We start from the raw sequence: 20,690 nt of genomic DNA on the forward strand, positions 1-20,690 counted from the left end.
AGAGACACTTCTCGAGGGGGTGAAAAACCCCAAGTCTCACTGTGAGTTTGAGTTATTTGCGAAAAAGAATCGGTTGGCAATTATCTCGATTGGGCCTTACTTTTGCTAGGCTCAGCCAAGCCTTCTGATATCGGAAAGACGATGCTCCACACTGTGGATTCTCCAGGAGCAGAAGAATAGCTTCTGCATCGTCACCTTCATTTGGGAGCAGCTCTGCAAACCTAAGAAGTCCACCGCCCTTCTCCCTCTCCCCTCTCCATTCTCCACTCTCCATGCCCTTCCAATTCTCCTCTCACGCCCCACTGCTATGCAATATACTAGTATTATTACCATCTGACTTAACCATGATTAATACTTCTTCATTGAATTGGACTTTCTCTATGGTTATGGAATATCTGGGTGCGTTAAAAGGAAAGAATTTGTTTGCTAGTTCTTGGTTAACAATGCTCATATTTTGTGTGTTGAAGGAACTAGGAAGAAGGATATACTTATTTGGGCTTTACTTGATTGGGCCCGAGCCTTTTTGTAGAATTGGGCTGACTACGAGTAAACAAAACGAACGTGTTGCATGCGGAATCGAGCATGACCACTTCCCGGTTCTTTTGTTTTCACCAATTCTCAACATTTTAACAACTCACTCTCTCTTTCATCATTATCCCAACCTCTCTCTCTCTCTCATTCTTGGCACAACCATAGATTTAGCCTAATAATAATAATAATAATAATAAAAAATTAGGTTCGTGATGTCATCATGGTTAAGATCGGCGGTGAACAAAGCGGTGGAAGTTGGGGGAAAGAACAATTTGACGCGTACTGTTCGTAATTACGCGGATTCCGTCGTCCAACATGCCGGTCAAGCTGTTGCTGAAGGCGCTAAGCTTTTGCAAGATCGCATTGTAATTTATCCAAATTTACATGTATTATAATGAATTGATGTTTTTTTTTTTATGGTTTGTTTCATTTGCATGCATTTAATTTAATTCATACATGACCAATTTAATTCCAGTCAGCTTTGCTTACGCTTGGAAGGGTCTATTTTACTTGGTGGACACACATGAAGATCTTGTTGAAAATCAAGTCATATTTTTTATTTTTCTCACCATGATGATCCTATGACAATTTTAGTGCTAACATCCATAAAATTTGTAAATAATATAAAGAAAACTGTATAAGTTATATGAGGTGAGATAGGGTCTACACTTGTCCATGGCTGTTTACTTTTCGTGGATATTTTGTTTCACGTATTTGTAATTGGATTCGTTGGTTTATTGCTCACCCATATGTATATTTTGGGGCCCCTATGTATATTGATAGCTATGTATGTGTGTGTGTGTACTGTAATGTAACTGAGACATTCCTACCCATAGTTATCATATCCCGTTTTTTTTTTTTTTAGTATCAAATCCTACTGTGTATTGTATGATATACTCAATATATCAGTTACAGTACACATATATACATTTACGTAAGAGTAATTCAACGAAAACTGAGACACGTGTAAGAAATACTTTGATGTATGTGAACTCCTTTGGATTGGTTACATATATATGTGAATGTATGTAGCATTGCAACTGGTACCATTGCTTTCTCCATTTTATTCTTTCTACCCTTTTATTTTTCACTGTCTCTTTTCCGTTATTCTAAGAACTACCATTGTGCTTCTCCATGGTATTTTTTTTGTCTGTTTGTTTGTTTTCCCTTTCCTTCTCCTCAACTAGACGTCTTAACTGTAGAGAATTTAAAGCATTTTTTGTTTAGCTTGTAGGTCACTTTTCCAGTTTCTTTGTCTCATGTGACTTGCATGATAATACAGGGAGCTCGTAATTTTAAAAGCTTCAAGCATACTGTAAAAAGATTGGAAGAAGTTGCTGTTTCTTGCAGGGGGGAAGAAAGATTGCAATTGCTGAGAAGATGGTTAGTTGCATTGAAAGAAATTGAAAGAATACATTCAGGTTCTCTTGATGAGAATGAAAAAGTTATTGCCCACACTCAAGCTTCTACTGAATCCAAGGATTCTCCAAGACAACCTTATTTGGTGAGTAAACTGTGTTTTTATTATTGTTGACTAAATTTAAATGATTTCGTCTCTCTTTTTTGAGTTGATGATACCAGTTGTTGTTAGTCATCGAATAAATCAGAAGTAGTTTACATGCCGAATTTAGTCATCGAATAAATCTAAAGCTGTTTGCATACCAAATGTAGAGAAACTGCTGCTCCTTCATAATTTGGCACCCTAGCTAGGTGACATAATTTTTACTTTTAGTATGTGTAGTATATCTTGTTGAATCCCATGTCATTGATTCAATATCAAAATTCAGCTGTAAGCATAAATTACATGTAATTGATAGTGTGGTACCTCAGTCATGGTATAAGTGTATTTTCCAAGGTATCTCTTTGTCAGTGAGTAGAAAGTGAAACATATCGATTGAAGCAGAGAACAAAAATAAACACATTGACAAATTAGCTGAGCAGAGATAGTGTGATTAAGTCCTATACAATCCATTGATCCCTACCAGTTTCCAGTTAGATTTAGGACTAATACATCTTGGTCGAGAAGTCCCAGATACTGAAATGTTGAACAATGTGCTGCACTTTGTATACCGGCACATATAGCAAATTGTTTTCTGTCGAAGATAAAAGTAAAAGTGAGGTCTTTTAAACCAAAAAAATATTATTGGACAAAACGTTCGCTGCATTTAAAAGCTATCAATATATGTTTGCTCTGGCATCCATGTCTTGTATTTAGTGTTGCCACACTCTCACCGTAAAATTACCTCTTGACCCCCCTTCCCTTTCCCCCCAAGAACCTTTTCAAGAAAAGAGAATATTGATATAACTATGAAATTCTGTCAACACCTACTATTAGCCGGCAGCTAATGGTAGGATCAGTACTTCTTTTTGATAAATGCTAGGGCCACTGCTCTGAATCCATAATCCTCATACACCCAAGACCCAAGTAGGAACACCCAAAAGCAAAGACAAAACACATCAATACAAGCTTAAGGACAAAAATCTAAAAAGAAAAATGGAAGAAGATGCAAAATCCCAATGAATGCCACCCGTGCTAGCACCACCATCATCTAAGGAGTATCAGCCAACCCCTTCTATCTCCCACTCCACCATGCCAAATCACCAGCAGACCCCTTAAAAGTTGTCTTCCACCCCATACCTCCTCATTTATACTCAATTTTGTCCGAACACTTGAAATCCAGTCTTCCATCTTCTTCCTCGTCTTCCACGTTATCGAAAGTGCTGTTGTCAGTTATAAAATTTTCCTTCTCCACCTCCTTCTGTTTTCCCTGTGCCCTTTCATCAACAACGTCAGAATATTTCCTTTGCATAGCCCTACATTGACACCGTATTGTTTGCTGAAGTAAAAAAATTAGGAGTTCTTCCTCCTGGGGGGTTTTCCACACTCACCTGTAGCTTCTCTTGATTGGATGGGACCTGATTAGTAAACATCTGCATCACCTTACTGCTATTCTCTCTGTTTTCCTTTTGACCTGCATCCACCATTGCTATCTGGCTGTTGTCCACCTAAAGCTAGTTAAGATTATCTGTAAAATGTTCTGCTTTGCACCAAGTTGAGTCATGATGTTGGTCGTCAGATGTTTCTTGCGTGTTGTCTCCTTCTCCCTTGCAAATTACTTATATTTTTATAATTTTTTTTTTTTTTTCGTTTTCCATTACTCGTCTAATATGCTATTATTTGATCATCATGGTCAGAATAATATACTAAGAATTACTATAATAAATAAATTAGATCCAACAGATGCTTCTTATGGAAATTTGTTCCTGGTTGTTCTCATGGACTCTAAACTATATATTGAAAACTATTTTTCTTTATTTATTGTTATTGTTTTATAACTTATTAGTATGGTTTTTATTGGGCAGGTTCTATATTATGATTCTGATTTGGGGGGAGAACCAATGAACTTCCGAGATGTGTTTCTTCATAGTCATGCTCTTGAAGGCATAACACTTTCTATGGTGAGTATAAAATACATTTGTTTATATCCATTTTTTGGCATGCAATCCTTTGAATATCAAGAGAAGATCTATCTCATACATTTTTGTGCCTATAAGAGAGCATTAGTTTGTCTGTAAGGTTTTAGTAGTGATATCAGTGTATGTGCTTTGCCTTGAAAAGTAGCAGAGAGGCAAAATGCCCAAGTGTGTAGAGGCTGAAATAGTAAAACAACAATCCACATTTGTTTTGGTAAACTTTACTGAGGCTCCATGTTTCTTTAACCAAAAACAACATTGTGATGTCCCTTACAAGTGATTACTTATCTAGCATTTTTTTCTGTGTGATGAAGCAGAAATAGATTTTTGTTGGAGAAAGAGTAATTAATTAATGATGGTAGTGAACTAGTGACATAATAAAGTCAAAAGAATGAAGGGCAGTCTGGGAATAAAATTACGTAGAGTTCAAAAACTCTCTCTCTCTCTCTCTCTCTGTTTCAGTGTTCTAAAAAACCGCCTAGGCGGTGCCTAGCCGTACTGTATTTCATCTAATCGGTTGATAAAACGGTGGACCGTTTAATCGGGCCTAGGCGGCGGATTAATCGGCCTAGGCGGGGCTGGACGGTTTAGAAGGTCCAGTTTGTTTTTTTGGCCTTCTTACAAGCCCAATTAAATTTTAAAAGCCCGATTAAATTTAAAAGCCCAATTAAATTTAAAAAAACAATCGGGCCTCACCTTCACCAAACCTCTCGTTCTCTCCTTCAACAAACCTCTCTCTCTGACTCTCTCACTCATCAGCTGCTCTCTCTCTCTCTTGATCACCAGCAAGGACGCAAGGTCAAGATCGGTATGTATTTCTTTTCTTAATCTTCTTTTCTCCCCTTTTTTTTTTCTTCTCTTGAATCTTCACCCTAGCATGTCTCAATTTGTTCTTCTCGTCGATGTCGATAGGAGTCAGCCAATGTGCAATCTTCACTTTTTTATAAACCCAAAACACGATTTGTTCTTCTCCTTTCTGATGGCTCATAACTGGAGTTGCACTGGATTCTTGGAGATTCCAAAACACGATTTCAGGCGCTTATGCATACCCATTCTCACTAAACTTTCTTTGTATCACTTCGTAATTACAAATCATGCATTAATTATACATATAATCATATATATTTAAATAATTATATATATATATATATATTTAAATAATTAATTAATTAAATAAAACCGCCTAGCGCCTAGCCCGTCTAGGCGCCGCCTAGAAGGCCTAGGCGCTCCCCTACCGTCCGACTACTGCCTAGCGTTTTTTAGAATATTGCTCTGTTTTTAAATGTTTTCTTTTCGTTTCTTTTCCAAATGCTCTCAAAAAGTTTGTCCGACCGGAATGTGCTTATGTTCGGAGAGTAGTCATGGGATTTTGCTACATATTTTGCTGGTTGTTTTATTGGGAGTGTAGGATTGAAGTTATAATTTATGCCCAAGCCTCAGTGCTAAATGGATATTTTTATCTTTTTTTTTTGAAGTTGTACTCTTGCAAATTTAAGTTGGGGTTTGTACTCTCTGATCATGGAGGTTAACCGCAGGTTGACTCTTTTCTATGATTCAGATTCTTGAAGCACCAGATGAGGAAGAAGTTTCTATACTCTTGGAAATATTTGGGTGAGTCTGTAAGTTATGATTTTTTTGAATGGTTACTCATCTTGAAATTACTTTGTATCCGAGAATATGGTTATAACTCAAAGCCTTTAAGACGATAATGCGAAATGTGTTTATTTTTTTAGATTGAAGTGGATAGTGCAAAATGTGGTTATTACTTTAGATTGAAGTGGTGTTAGTGGGGAGAATGTGGACGACTAAGTTCAGCTGACTATCTTTTTATAAAGGAAAGCTGTGTTTTTGGAGACATAGAATAAGACACAGTGAGAGTAACTTCCATGAACGAAACAAGGGGAGCCAACGAGCATCAATTTATTGGCATAACCCACTTAACACCTAATTCAAATGGAACGACGGTCAGTCGGTCACACTTAACAGTAAGAAAACTTCAGAGGCAGATTATGCCTTGAGAGACAATGATTAGCAGGTCTTTACACAAAGGATAGAGGAATCACTTCTCATAAATTTACACACATTTATTCGTACTTATTTGTATGTCATCATGTTATGTTTTATAAGTAGTCTTCTGAAGGACCATGCCTCTCGAAACAGATAAGGCTTATAAGGTTGGGGAATTGGCAGCAGAGTATTATCCAGTGGGTGTGTATGAAAGGGAGGCCTTTCACGGTAAGGAGCTTACCTCTGATCAGCCTTTAGATCTGACACCTTTAGCGATGGTAGACGTTGGTGCTGAATCCGATGAGGTTCTTACTTCAGTTTGGTTGTCCAATCATTCTAACGACCTTATTCGATTAGCGGGGTTATCGTATGAAGGGAGGGAAGTGGAAGCCTTAGACCTCCTCAAATCTATTTTTTCTTTAGTTAAAACGGATCGAGTTAACCCAGTAGTCGAAAGAGTAGGGGGAAGTCAAAATAAAGAGAACTCTAAGAAAAACAAGGAAAAATCGTGCGGGGAGTCAGGTAAAAGAGCATCGAAGGAGCTTCTTAGGCTTGCATCTTCAGTGAACTATGGAGGAGAGTGCTAGAGGGTAGTGTTAGGAAGGGGAGAAAACTTGTTTTTTTTCTATGAATCATAAAATCCTTACTTAGAATGTGGGGATTAGGTAAAAAGAAAAAGCGCCCGGGTATAAAAGAAGTTATTAGGAAAGAGAAACCTAGCATGATCCTTTTTCAAGAGACTAAGCTTAACAAGTTCTCTCTTGAGTGTGTCCAAGAGGTTTGGGGTAACCATAATATCGATCGTGTGGAGCTTTCTTCGGTTGGTTCCAAGGGTGGGGTGTGCAATCCTTTGGGGCAAGGATAAAGTGAAAGTTTTTGATAATTTAGTTGGGTGTTTTTCGGCTTCTATTTTATGTAAGTTTTCGGGAGAGGAAAGCTCTAAATTTGTCACCGCAGTTTATGGGCCTCCTAAGTTGTGCAATTAAATCGCTACTTGGTCACTACTCGTTTGAAGAGCAAGTAGCGAGTAGGTGTAATCGGTCAGGGATTAATCGGCTTTAATTAGGCTATTTTTCATAACACTATATTTTTTTACAAATACTTATTAAATATATTTAACTTTGAAATACCAACATAATGGAGCCAATTAAGAACCCAATCAATCAATAAACAATTAAAACGCTCAATCAATTAAAATAAATATGATTAAAGTGTAGAACTTTACAGAATCGAGGGTTGATCGAATCGGTGAAATGTCGAGTTCGATGTTTAACATTGAAATAGTTAAAATAGTGAACACAATTACTCGGCTAATCGGCACATATTAATTGGCTAATCGGCCGAGTACTCGGGGAGTTTTTTAGCCTGATTGTGATCGGGGATTAAATTGTTAATCAGGTCGGCTAAGCAGCGAGTAGCAAGTACTCACTGATTACTCGGTGAGAACTCAACGATTTAATAGCCCAACTCCTAACAAGGACTTTTCCTCTTTTTGGAATGAGCTTGATGATGTTTATGCCTTTAGTAGTGGTGGACCTTGGTGTATTGCTGGGGATATTAATGTGATTAGATTCTCTCATGAGAAAAAAGAGGATGTTGCATTTCCCGTCACATGATAGATTTTGATGATTTTGTGAGGAGATGAGCTCATTGACCTCCTTCTTGCGCGGGAGGGGGGGGGGTTGGGTAGGTTCACTTGGTCTAGTAAAACAGAGGTTCCGACTCTTTCTAAGGTGGACATGTTTTTAGTTAACAATGAGTGGGAAGAGGAATGGCCGGCCTTAATTCAATCTATGGTTACGAGTACGAGTTTAGATCACCATTCTATTTGTTTGGTGAAAGAGATGGGTAGGGGTAGACCCACACCGTTTAGGTTTGAGCTTATGTGGTTCTCGGACCCTAAGCTAGTTGGAAAAATCAGAGAATGGTGGGAAGTAGAGCAGATTGGTGATAGGGCGAGTATTCGTTTTGCCAAAAGTTATGGTTCTTGAAAGATAGAATCAAAGATTGGAATAAAAATGAATTTGGCAAGAAAAGCTTTTGAGTGAGATAAGAACTCTAGATTTGAAGGAAAAGGAGGGCATTCTTGCAAGGGAGGATAGGTTTATCCATCAGGAGTTGAAAGGGAAATTTGAGAAGGTTACCTATCTAGAGGAAATGTCTTGGAGACGCAAGTCGGGGGTTAGATGGATTAAAGAGGGACAATCTAACACTAAATATTTTCATCTTTGTGCCAAAGCCAGACAAAGAGAGAATTATCTTGATAGATTGGTTATAGAGGAAGAGGAGGTGAGCGGATAAGAGAATCTCAGAGATAAGGTTGTTAATTATTATTCGAAATTGTATGCCGAACCATACCCCGTTAGACCGCTTGTTGATAATCTTGATGTGGTTCGTATTTCGGATGTAGAAAAAGATGCTTTAGAGGATAGCATGCAAGAGGAGGAGGTTTGGGAAGCCATATAAAGTTTGAAAATTGATAGATCTTCGGGTTTGGATGGCTTTCCCATTGAATTCTTTAGAAAAGTTTGGGATGTGGTGCATTTTGACTTTATGGAGATGGTAAAAGATTTTCATGAGACTAGCTTTTTAGCTCATAGTTTTAACAACACTTTTGTGAAACTCGTCCCTAAAAAGAAAGGCGTCGAAAATATTGGTGATTTACATCCCATTAGTCTTATTGGGAGTGCCTATAAAATAATATTTTAGGTTCTTTCGATTCGGGTAAAGAAAGTGTTATCTCGGGTGATTGCTCAAGAACAAGGGGCGTTTGTGTTTGGGCCCCAGATTTTGGATGGAGTGTTGATAGTAAATGAGGCTATTGATGATAGGATTACGAAAAAAGCTCCTAGGATTGTGTACAAGATCGATTTGACCAAGGCATATGATCATGTTAATTGGGACTTTCTTGATTATATCATGAAACACATGGGTTTTGGAGGGTGTTGGAGGAGTTGGGTGAGAAGGTGCATCTCGTCGGCTTCTTTTTCTATTCTTATTAATGGGTCTCCGCTAGTTTTTTTAGTAGCTCCAGAGTTATCAGACAAGGAGATCTCTTATCTCCTCTCCTGTTCCTTCTAGATGTGGAAGTTTTTGGCAAGATGATAGACAAAGCGAATCAGTTGGGGGGCTATAGAGGGTTTTAGAGTTGGTTAAGGGCAGATTTTAGTTTCTCATCTCCAGTTTGTGGATGATATTGTGATTTTTCTGGGGCACGATTAGGATCAGCTTAGAATTCTTAAGGGTCTTTTGTGTTGTTTTGAAGCTGTGTCTGGTCTTAAGGTTAACATGGGTAAGAGCACGATTTATGGCGTTGGTCAGAGGGACAATCTGAATCATCTTGCTTCCTCGGTTGATTGTGTGGTTGGCACCTTTCCTTCTAGGTACTTGGGTCTTCCCTTGGGAGCAAAGCATAGGTCTAAAGCCATTTGAGATAATGTGATTGAGAGATTTAGTAATAAACTAGCGGGGTGGACAGGGTACTTCTTTTCTTATGGTGATAGGATCATTCTGATCAAGAACACATTGTCTAGCCTTCCTGTTTATTATATGTATCTCTTTCACATGCCTCTCAGTATATCACATAGAATGGAGGCAATCGTTAGAGATTTTCTATGGGATGATACTGAAGAGAGGTATAGATATCATCTTGTGGCTTGGAATTTAGTGTGCCAATCTAAAAAGAATGGTGGCCTAGGTATCAGGAGCTTACATGAGTTTAATGTGGCGCTACTAGGTAAGTGGTTGTGGAGATTCGGGGAAGAGAGGGATAGCCTTTGGAGAAAGGTTATTGTATCGAGGTTTGGAGTGGCGCCCTGTTACGAGTCCTTATGGGTGCAGGGTTTGGAAAGGGATTTTAAAAGTTTGGGATGAGTTTCATAAGAACATTAGATATGTCTTAGGAAATGGAGAGAGTTTCAGGTTTTGGATCAGCGATGGGCCCTTGTTTAGGATTTTCCCGAGATTTTATGCCTTCTCTGTTTTGAAAAATCAGCCAGTTCACTCGTTCATGAGGATTGATAATGGTAATATTGTTTGGAACATGGGAATTGATACAGCTCGCTCTCTGACAGGGATATGGTGTGTGGTAGCTCTTACAGACCTGCTGGATTCCATCCCACCTGTGACCGGACAAAGATAAACATCTTTGGTCAATCAATAATAAGGGGAAATTTTCCATTAGATCTTGGTATTATGCCTTGAGGTCTCATAACAGACCACATGCTTTCAGACAACTTGTTTCCTAGTCGTGTTATTTGGGGGTCCAAAGTTCCTTTAAAGGTGGCTCTCTTTGTATGGTGTGCAACCTTGGGTAAAATCTTAACAACTGATAATCTTAGAAAGAGACATTTCAAGAAAGCCTTAGTTAATTTCTGTCCTTTGTGTTTGAAAGATGGTGAGTCAGTGAATCATATCCTCTTTCGGTGTCATTTTTCTTGGCGAGTTTGGTGTTTTCTCATTTAGGGGTCAGGTAGTCCATGGGTCAGTCTAGGATCGGTGAAAGGTGTATTAGCCTCGTGGTCTTTGAATTTGCAATCTCAAAGGGCAAGACGTATATGAGTATGATGCCTTTTGCGGTTTTGTGGGGCCTATGGATGGAATGAAATAGAAGAACTTTTGAGGGGGTTGTGGCTTCTTCAGAGGAAGTAATCATGTCAATTAAAGGCCTCTTATTTTTCTGGGCCAAAGTTCATGAGGAAACTAGTAATTCCATTTGAAAATGGCACTTTGTGTGTGTGTAGATGGGAAGACATTTTGACTTGAGAATGTTGTGTTCTGTTTCTTGTGTACATTTGATGTTGTTCTTTCTTTCAGCTGTTTTTGGTGTAAGGATACCTCATCCTACTATTTCTATGTATTTAATATGTTTATATCAATGAAATATCTATTTACCGATAAAAAAAAACAAAAAGGACCATGCCTTGGATAGTATAGGCTTAATGTCATACGAGCGGGAAACTGAAGATTGGAAGAGGTATCAGCCAAGTAGAGAGGTCTACATTTTCAATCTAAACAATGGTAGGACTTTATTGAAAAATTATCCCTAGAAGACATCTTCCAGGTTTTATGACCTTCTGCATACAGCCTAGGCTTGATTGTCTTTACAATAGGGGGTGTGCACAGGTTGGTCTGGGTTGGATTTTGACAAAACCCGACGCTGAGCCTACCTAACTTGGTTTTGAAAGTTACAGAAACCGAATCGAATGCCCGACCAAAACCAATCCGAAAAATCAGTTCGGATCTGTTGTTTGATCGGTTTCAAAGCCAAAATTAAATTGACAAAGAAAAAGGAAAAATAGATGTCAGTAGAAAAATAAAGAATTTTGTTTAGAGAGAGATGAGAGAATAGAAAATAGTTGTCAATGTTGAAAATTTGGTTTCTTTGCTTGAAACCCAAGTCGTCATCTACTTCTTCATGTAGATCTCGCCAAGCAGATCATTATTACTGTGTTATATCTATTCGTAGTAGAGAACAGAGGAGAGGGAGAGGAGAAGAGAGAGGACTAGTGTTTGAAAGTGGTAGAGCCTCCATTGAGAGAGAAGAATGAGAGAATGAAATTAAATTAGGGTGTTATAATTTATGTCAAGATCAACGGATTAGATTAGATCTTAACATGTAAACTTATCTCACAGTCGGGCCGGTTCGGTTTTAAGAGTTTTTAAAATTTCAAAATTGATGACCAATGACCGAACCATATCCATTGGTTTTTGCATTTTCAAAACTGAACCAACTGTAATGTAAAAACTGACTGTAACCGCTCGGGTCTGGTTCGTTCTGTTAAGTCAGTTCTCTTGGTTTTTTGCACACCCCTACTTTACGACGTTGAGGATGTTGTCTATTTTTCCAACTTTCCACTTTTCAAATTTTCTATGTTTCTTACTGTAACATTCACCCCACTTCATATATTCGGATCTTTGTTGAAATATATTGTTGGACTAGTGTGAGGATACCAAGATGCGAGTATGTGACAAAGAAGTTATGTATGACCTTGTGAAACCAGACCTACGTATCCAAAAAAAAAAGGAAAAAAAGGCCTGCATGTCCTCATAATGCCTGGATGTGCAGGGATTTTGTTATTTCTGGTAAAGAGGCGGCACATTCGTTTCTAAGTCGAGCCCTAAGCCTGATAACTGAACCCTAGGTAGGGGTCCCTGCAACTTTGTGAATTGTGTCACTAGTTTTCTAGTTTAGTGACAGCATTCTGGCATGCCATGGGATTCAACATTCTGTAAATTGGTAATACACTTTACAACTTTTACTTGACTCACCAAATTGCCTGAATATTTTCTGTTCTTTGGTCAATGCTTACGAGGAAATACGCAACTGCATGTATTAATTCCAGAATTTTCTATCTGACAATTAGGATTCTGAAGAGTATGGCGAAACTGAAAGTAAAATTCTGATGTGCCTAGGTTTAGTTGTTTCCTGCAGGCTCTGTCTTACTGGAGGGAAGGAAGTCCATAATGCGATTGTGAGTAGCATACAAGATTTGGCAAAAGCATTTTTGAGCTACCATGATGAAGTACTGGTAAAGAACACATCTTCGTAGTTAGGACTGTATCCATAATTATCAAGACTGATATTCTTTTTGTTGAGATCTTTCTGATTATTGGTTGATTTTTTTCATGTAGTCATAAAATTTGATAAACAATTTACTGCACCGAAGTATTAGGCTGTTAGTTTGTTTTTTTGACCATATAAATCTTATATTACTATGTTGATAGAATCAGCCAAAACCCTTTTCCATATATCAGCCATGGTTTCTTATATTAGTCTTTCGACATTTTAAAACAAGCTGCGTCTTTTATCTTCATTGGTTACATCTGCTATCTTCACTTTTTTTTTTTTTTTTTTAAGCTAGGTTTTTAGAGAGGTCCCCTACCCCTTTTCATAAAATAGAATAGATCTTGTTACATTCTTACATATTGCTTCCCTCTAGCATCATCATAGATTATGCTTTTTACATCTTCTGAAAAAGAACTAGGTACTAACTCTATATAACTAACAGTAGGAATGTTGCTAGCTAAAGCATCTGCTAGTTTGTTAGTTTCCCTGTATACATGAATAATTTTAAAAAACTCTAGTTCTCCTTTCATTTTCTCTATGCTTCTGATCAGCTTTTCTGCCACCCAAGGATGTTTGGTCTTCTTCTTGAGAAAAGAGACAACATTTGTGGAATCCGTTTGCATTGTAATGTTCTTGATGTCATGCCTTAATGCCATTTCCAACCCTTGCTCAACTGCTTGCAATTTGATCGGTCTGGCTATCTGATTTCCCATGGTTTGCTGCAATCACTTCTCCCATTTCATTTCTCAGCGCTGCTGCCCATTCACCCTCTACTCCTTGTAAAGTCCCATCTGTGTTAAGCGTATAGCTCCCTTGTTCAGCTCTCTCCCATTTACAGAACTGTTTCTTTCTCTGTTTTATCTCGACCTCTACATTCCATTTATTCATGAAGTCCTGAATTTCAGGCCCTTGCTCCATCGTGATGTTCAGCACTAGCAATCGTGTTCTTGCATCTCCTATTTCCGAGTTTGCAACTTGATCTGCAAATACTTGTATGTTCTGGAAGATTCTATCATTTCTTGTTTTCCAGATCCAATACATGAACCCATTCCACAAAAGTCGATACCCATCTTGAATCCATCCTTTTCCCCTTGTAATATTTTCAACCCATTGTATCTCATCTTGCCAAGTCATCGCCATGAGCCTGTTAAAACCCATTCTCCTCAGAATTGTACTCCAAACTGCCTGTGCGAACATACACGTGGAATAGATGCTCTTCTGTTTCAATATCTTTCCAGCAGAGTACACATAGATCAGTAGTCACTACCTTCCACTCTTTCATTTTCTGAAGTGTCTTGAGTGCTCCACTCAACGCCATCCAACTGATGAAAGAATGCCGAGGGATTCTGTTTAGGTACCATACCAGCTTGGCCCACTGAACTGATTGTCTTCTTCCTCGCAAGCTCTCATATGTTTCTTTCATGGTGTACTCTCCATGAATTGATGCAGTCCACACAATCTTGTCTTCCTGGCCCATAATTTCCACTTCCTCATACTCTTCTAGAATGTCAGATAAATGATTCTTGACATGTTGCGGATAGTGCCACTCTTCTCTCTCTATGACATCTGACACCTTGCTATTCAGATTACAAATGCTTCTATATAATAAAGTTTGAGGAAATCTGTCATATCCCAGAGTAGTGCCAAGGATCATTCCAGAAGCTAGTCCCTTTGCCATTACCAATTTGGTGATGCACTATTTCTGCTGCTTCCTTTCTTGCCTTAAGAATGTTGCGCCAACACCACGAACAGTCATTTGGAAGCTTTAGTGACCAGAAGTTGTGACCTCTGATTAAATTTTTTTCCACCCACTTTACCCATAAGGTATCTGCTTTTGAAACAATATGCCATATGTTCTTCAGTGTAGCTGCAAGGTTAACCTTTTCCAAGCTTCTAATGCCAAGTCCTCCCTCATCATGAGGGTAACACACATCTGTCCACCCAATCAATGCATGAGATTGGGTGCAATCTGGCACTGTCCATAGAAAATTCCGACATAATCTGTTAATGTCATCTACGGATAACAAAAGATGCCATCCAATAGATGCTCAAGTTATTCAGAACAGCTTTGATTAATTGTAGTCTTCCGGCAGAAGATAAAAGCTTCCCCTTCCAGCTTTGTATTCTCTTTGTGACTATAAGAATCAAAGGACAGCAGTCCACTGATCTTAACCTCGTGGTTATCAAAGGTAGTCCCAGATATTTCACAGGCAATTCTCCTCTTGGAAATTGTATAACATTTTCTATCTCAAGGCATGTAGCATCATCCACCCCTGCAAAGAAGATGTTGCTTTTCTGTATATTTACCTCTAGCCCTGTACTCATTTTGAAAGTTTCAAGGTTCTGCTTGAGCTTTGTGGTTGAATGTATATCTCCATACATGAAAGCCATCAAGTCATCTGCAAAAGATAAATGAGTAATGATAGGGTCTATACACTTAAAATGTAGTGTGCACTGCCCATTCCTTACACTTTGGAGCATAATCTTAGAGAATAGATCCATGACAAACACAAAAAGATAAGGTGAAATGGGGTCACCCTGTCTTATACCTCGTTTACCCTTGAAGTACCCATAAGATGAGCCATTAATCATTATGGAGTAAGAAGCTGTCTCCACACACACTTGAACCCATTTGACAAATTTGCCTGACATACCAACTCTTCCCATAGCAAAAGCTATAGCTTCCCATCTCACAGAGTCATTAGCTTTTTTCAGATCTACTTTAGCCGCACATCTCGGGGGGTGAGAATCTCGATGATAATTGTGCATTATCTCATGAGATAGTAAGATGTTATCCTGTATACTTCTACCAGTGGTGAAAGCAGATTGATTGGGATTAACTACTTTCGGCATCACCTCTTTCATTCTTTTTGTCATGACCTTTGTTATGCATTTGTACATCACTCCACAACATGCTATAGACCTTTGTTAGGGACTTGAACTTTAGGGACAAGAGAAATGCATGTTGAATTTACCTCATTCAGCATTTGATTTGAATGGAAGAAATTCTTTGCTGCCTTTATGAAGTCTTTTCTTATGATTCTCCAAGTGCATTTGAAGAAAAGGATGAGAAACCATCACTTCCAGGTGCTTTGTCATTGTCAATGTCAGCCAGGGCTTCTATTATTTCATCTATGGTATCCTCCTTCTGTAAGTTCTCATGGTCTTCTGTACTAATCTGCTGCCTCACCCCAATCTCCTGAAAACCAGAAAAATCCATATTCGGCATAGCAGCTGGACTATATAGTTCCTTGTAATATTGCACGCATTCTTCACCTATCTCATTGAAGTCTTGTAGAACATTTCCAGCACTATCTTTTAGACGAGGTCTTATTTATCACTCTCTGAGCTTGCACAGATTTAAAAAAGTATTGTATATTATTATCCCCTAATCCAATCACCTGATCCCTCGATTTCTGTCGCACCATGCTCTCTTCTGAAGTTGCTGCTTGTACATATGATTTAATGGCTCCCCTTTCCTTTCTGATTATATCCCTATCCAGTGGCTGTGCTTGCAATTCCGTCTGAACCAAATCCATTGCTTGCTTTGTTTCTTTAACTCTGTTCATGATATTGCCTACCCGATCTTTATTCCATTGTATAAGCGCTGCTTTTGTTAGCTTTAACTTCTTCATGAAGACATACATAGGATTCCCTACTACTGCACTCTTCCACGCTTCCTCTACTGTGCTCATGAAGTTTTTCTCTGTGTACCAGAAGTTGAAGAACTTAAAAGCTTTCTTTTTCTGGTTTCTCTGAGTTATGGAAGTCACAACCATTGGGGAATGATCAGAGATGGCTCCTGGGCTCAGAAATTCAGCTTCATGGTCCCCAAACTCTCCTACCCATTCTACATTGCCCATCACTCTATCTAGCTTGCAACTGACTCTCTCCACTTGTTTGTTGCTCCAAGTGAGCAAGTTTCCTTTGAACTTAATATCTACTAAACCAGCAGCAGTAACACAGTCCAAAAGAGCTGTAAAGTTATAAGGTCGTACCTCCAAACCACCTACTTTCTCTTCGGGACTCATAATCGAGTTGAGTCCCCCATTATTACACATGGCTTCTGTATAGTGCATGACATATCGATGATTGTTCTCCATAGGCTCCTTCTCAAACTCATTTCAGTACTCGCATATACCACTGTTACTATGAACTCCTCTCCTGTAATTGTGGCCACTTCCATAGTAATGTGTTGTGTATCTTTCTTCATCAGTTTTGTCTCACACATTCTTGGATTCCAGCAAAGCCAAATGTTGCTCTGTTCAGTACCATTCATACTCCCCTCCATGTGCCATTCTGTGAAAGTTTTATTGAAAATTCTGTCTTGATTTTTTTGCTTCACCCTAGTTTCAACTAGTCCCATTAAACTAACATTATATTTCCTCACCAAATCTCTGACTTCAACTTGTTTAAATGCCTTGTTAAGCCCTCGCATATTCCAACAAGCTAGATTTATCATCTACGAAGTTGAGGGTGACTAGAGGGACTGGTGTTAGTCCTTTCTTTACTTCTGCTGCTAACCTTCTCAGTCCTTGCTTGTGTTTCTATTGTTGCATTTTTCTCTGCTGTGGCTGTGGCTGTGGCTGCTACTTCTCCCTCCTCTTTTTGTTCTGAGTTTATAACCAAATGCTTGAATCTGTTTTCCCCATGCTGAAGGAGATGAAGCCTCATTCGCCCATTATCTTCACTTTCAGTGTTTGCTGCCTCATTCTTGCCTTTCTCTTCTTCTCCATCTGACTTGCTTTCCCTCGTGACACTCTTGGCTTTACAGCTGTGTTTCTTACTCAGAGATTGCCATCCTTTGTTCTCATCTATAATATGTACTTATTGTTCAGTTTGCTTCTCTATTGGGTTAGCTTCCTTCTGTTGCTCACCCTCGCTTTCAGTGCCTTTGCTCACTACCTCATTATTGGGGTCTTTCTTCAGCCATACTGTTTTCATTCCCGTTTCTGTCATGGGTTTTTTGGTCAGTATGCCCAAATACATTACAAGTACTACAACTTGGTGGTTTCCAGTTGTACTCAAAAGCTACCTTGTATATTCTTCTTTGATCTAAGACTACTGGGATATTTTCTGGGTATGGACACTTGGTATTTATCTCTATGCACACTCTTGCATAAGTTGTTTGAGCCATATTCTCTGTCAATCGATCTGTAAACATGGGCACACCTATAGCACTCCCCACTTGGCTGAACCCAGCCTTATTCCACATCTCCATTGGTAACTGTCGCACCCCAATACCGCAACTTTTAACTTTACTAGTACTCAAGCTCTATCTTTGATCGGCTGCACCAATTTGGTTGCCTATGTACCCATTTTGGGATCAAGCCGCCGTAGTTCACCTCTCTTTTCTCACCTCTCTCTGCCTCCATTATCAGCTCCCCTCTTTCTTCTCCTCCTTTCTTTTTATATCCCTCTCTTAGGTTTACTTCATGGGCCACAGTGTCGTCTTGGGCTCACTCTCTTGACCCAATACATACTGTGGTCTGGACCCTATCTCTTGGCCCAATACATGCTATGGTCCATCTATGAAAACGGCTACTACAGTAACCCTTTGACAACAACCCAAATCGGAATCGTTTTTAGCTCTCTTGTTTCTGCTTCAACAAAGAGCTTCCACGGCCTTATCACAAACAGCTTGCTTGCAATATGGAATGAACCTGTATCCAACACAGCCTTGCGGTCGTCATCCTTCTCAAACTGAAAAGTGAACATTGTATCACCATAAGGCTTCATTGTGAAGTTCTTTATCCTCCAAGTTCTGCTAACTATCTCCTTTACATAGTTATAGTTTAACCTCTTCCCCACAAAAGATCCCACCACCTAGTTCTCGAATTTTTTATTGTAAGCAGAGAATTGCGAGCGTTTAACATGAATGACTGGCTTGCCATTGACTATAGTCGGTGGCAAATAACTTCCGTCATGGCTTTGTCATAATATCTTCCGTACTCACTGCACTTCGAATGGCATGTTATGTAATGTTATCATTGACAGTGGTTCCAGTGATAATATTGTTTCTAAAGATATGGTGGACAAGCTGAAACTCAAGGATGAGCCACATCCTGAACCTTACACTATTTCTTGGTTACAGGATGGTGCCACAGTCAAGATTACTCGCCGTTGTCTAGTTTCGTTCTCCATTGGTCCTAAATACAAGGATGATGTTTGGTGTTCTGTTGCACCCATGGACGCATGCCACTTGTTACTTGGTCGTCCCTGGCAGTATGATCTCCTTGTTATTCATAATGGGCGTGAGAACACTTATACTTTCACTTCTAGTGGCGAGAAAATTGTTTTGGCACCACTGACTCCATTTCGCCCACCTTCTCAGCCACGCCCACCAGTGAAACCAGGTTTTCTAGCAGACGGACGTCATTGTGGTATGTTTCTTGCTCTTACTGCGTCATTTCTTGCAAACCCTACTACTATACCACCTGTGTTACAAGCAATGCTAGATTCATATTCTGATGTTTGTATTGAGCCTGCTAATGGAGGATTGCCCCCTTTACGAGATATCCAACATGCTATTGATCTTATTCCTGGAGCTCCCCTCCCTAACTTACCACATTATCGCATGGCTCCTTCTGAACACGCCGAAGTTCTGGCGAGGCAAGTTACCGAAGTTATTAGCTAAGGGATTTGTTAGAGAGTATGTCCCCTCAGGCTTTGGCGACTTTTACTCCTAAGAAAGATGGGAGTTGGAGAATGTGTGTTGATAGCGGGGCTATTAACAAAATCACCGCGGAAATATCGTTTTCCCATTCCCGCTTTGAGGATATGCTTGATTCATTGCATGGTGCTAAAGTGTTTTCCAAGCTTGATTTGCGATCCGGATTTCATCACATTCAGTATCCGCCTTTGGAGATGAATGGAAAACGCCTTTAAAACAAAAGACGGGTTTATATGAGTGGTTGGTCATGCCCTTTGGTCTTTCTAATGCTCTTTCTACCTTCATCGTCTTATGACTCGGGTTTTGAAGCCTTATTTGAATAAATTTTGTGTTGTCTACTTTGATGATATTTTGATTCTGATTCTTCCGAGTCCGAACATATCAAGCATATTGAGATTCTTTTGGGTGTTTTCGCACTAAGAAGCTTTATTTACAACTCAAGAAATGTTCTTTCATGGTTGACTCGTGGTATTTTTGGGTTTTCGTGGTTTACGCCGATGGTATTCGTGTTGATGATTCCAAAGTCCGGGCTATTATTGAGTGGCCTGTTTCTTCTACGATGACTTCGGGTTAAGTAGTTTTCATGGTTTAGCTTCTTTCTATAGAAGGTTCATTCATAATTTCAGCAGTATTATGGCTCCTTTAACTGCTTTGACGTGTGAGAAAGCTTTCAAATGGACTCCTGAAGCTAATGAGGCATTTGACTTGCTTAAGAAGAAGATGAATTCTGCTCCTGTTCTAGTTTTGCCAGATTTCACTCAACTCTTTGAGGTAACATGTGATGCTTGTAAGTACGGCATTGGTGCTATTTTGAGCCAAAATGGCAAGCCGGTTGCTTTCTATAGTGAGAAACTTCATCGGTGCTAAATTGAATTATTCTACATATGACTTGGAGTACTATGCGGTTGTCCAAGTGCGACATTGGCATCATTATCTTATTCATCGCGGAATTCCTCATAAAAGTCGACCATGAAGCTCTTCGTTATCTTAATACTCGGAAGGATGTCGATTTCGACATATCAAGTGGAACTCTTTCTTGCGTAAATATACTTTCCACTTACGGCCAGCCGGAAAGGATAATCGAAGTTATCGATGCTTTTGAGTCGTCGTTCACATCTCTTGGTTACTCTCCATACCTCTTTGTTTGGTTTTGATGAGTTACGCGACTTATATGCTCAGGATGCCTATTTTGGTCCTATTCATGCCGACTGTTTGGTACATCATGGTGTATCTGGTGAATTTTTTCTCCATGATGGTTTCATATTTCGGGGTTCACAGCTTTGTATTCCCGTTTCTTCCCTCCGTGATCAGATTATGATTGAAATGCATGTTGGGGGGTTGAGTGGTCACTTTGGGATCATAAAGACTATTGCCTCTATCAGGGAGAAGTACTTTTGACCTACTATGCGTAGAGATATTAACCGGTTTATTGAGCGA

At 39.2% G+C, this 20,690-nt stretch overlaps 1 protein-coding gene across 2 annotated transcripts in view; it reads left to right on the top strand.

Moving 5' to 3' along the window:
* The first annotated feature begins 527 nt into the window (after positions 1-527).
* The window catches only part of LOC147481493 (structural maintenance of chromosomes protein), a 53,520-nt gene continuing 33,357 nt past the window's right edge, over positions 528-20,690 (top strand). The window contains exons 1-5 of one of the 2 annotated variants that reach the window (XM_086580838.1): positions 528-896; positions 1,814-2,035; positions 3,895-3,990; positions 5,564-5,616; positions 12,446-12,542. In XM_086580838.1, the coding sequence (XP_086436964.1) occupies positions 744-896; positions 1,814-2,035; positions 3,895-3,990; positions 5,564-5,616; positions 12,446-12,542 (621 nt within the window). In that variant the 5' untranslated portion in view covers positions 528-743. The remainder of the gene's footprint in view (positions 897-1,813; positions 2,036-3,894; positions 3,991-5,563; positions 5,617-12,445; positions 12,543-20,690) is intronic. The other variant, XM_086580837.1, reaches the window with a different exon arrangement.

This window comes from Coptis chinensis, chromosome 8 (assembly GCF_015680905.1).
Source record: "Coptis chinensis isolate HL-2020 chromosome 8, ASM1568090v1, whole genome shotgun sequence".
Lineage (NCBI taxonomy): Eukaryota > Viridiplantae > Streptophyta > Magnoliopsida > Ranunculales > Ranunculaceae > Coptis > Coptis chinensis.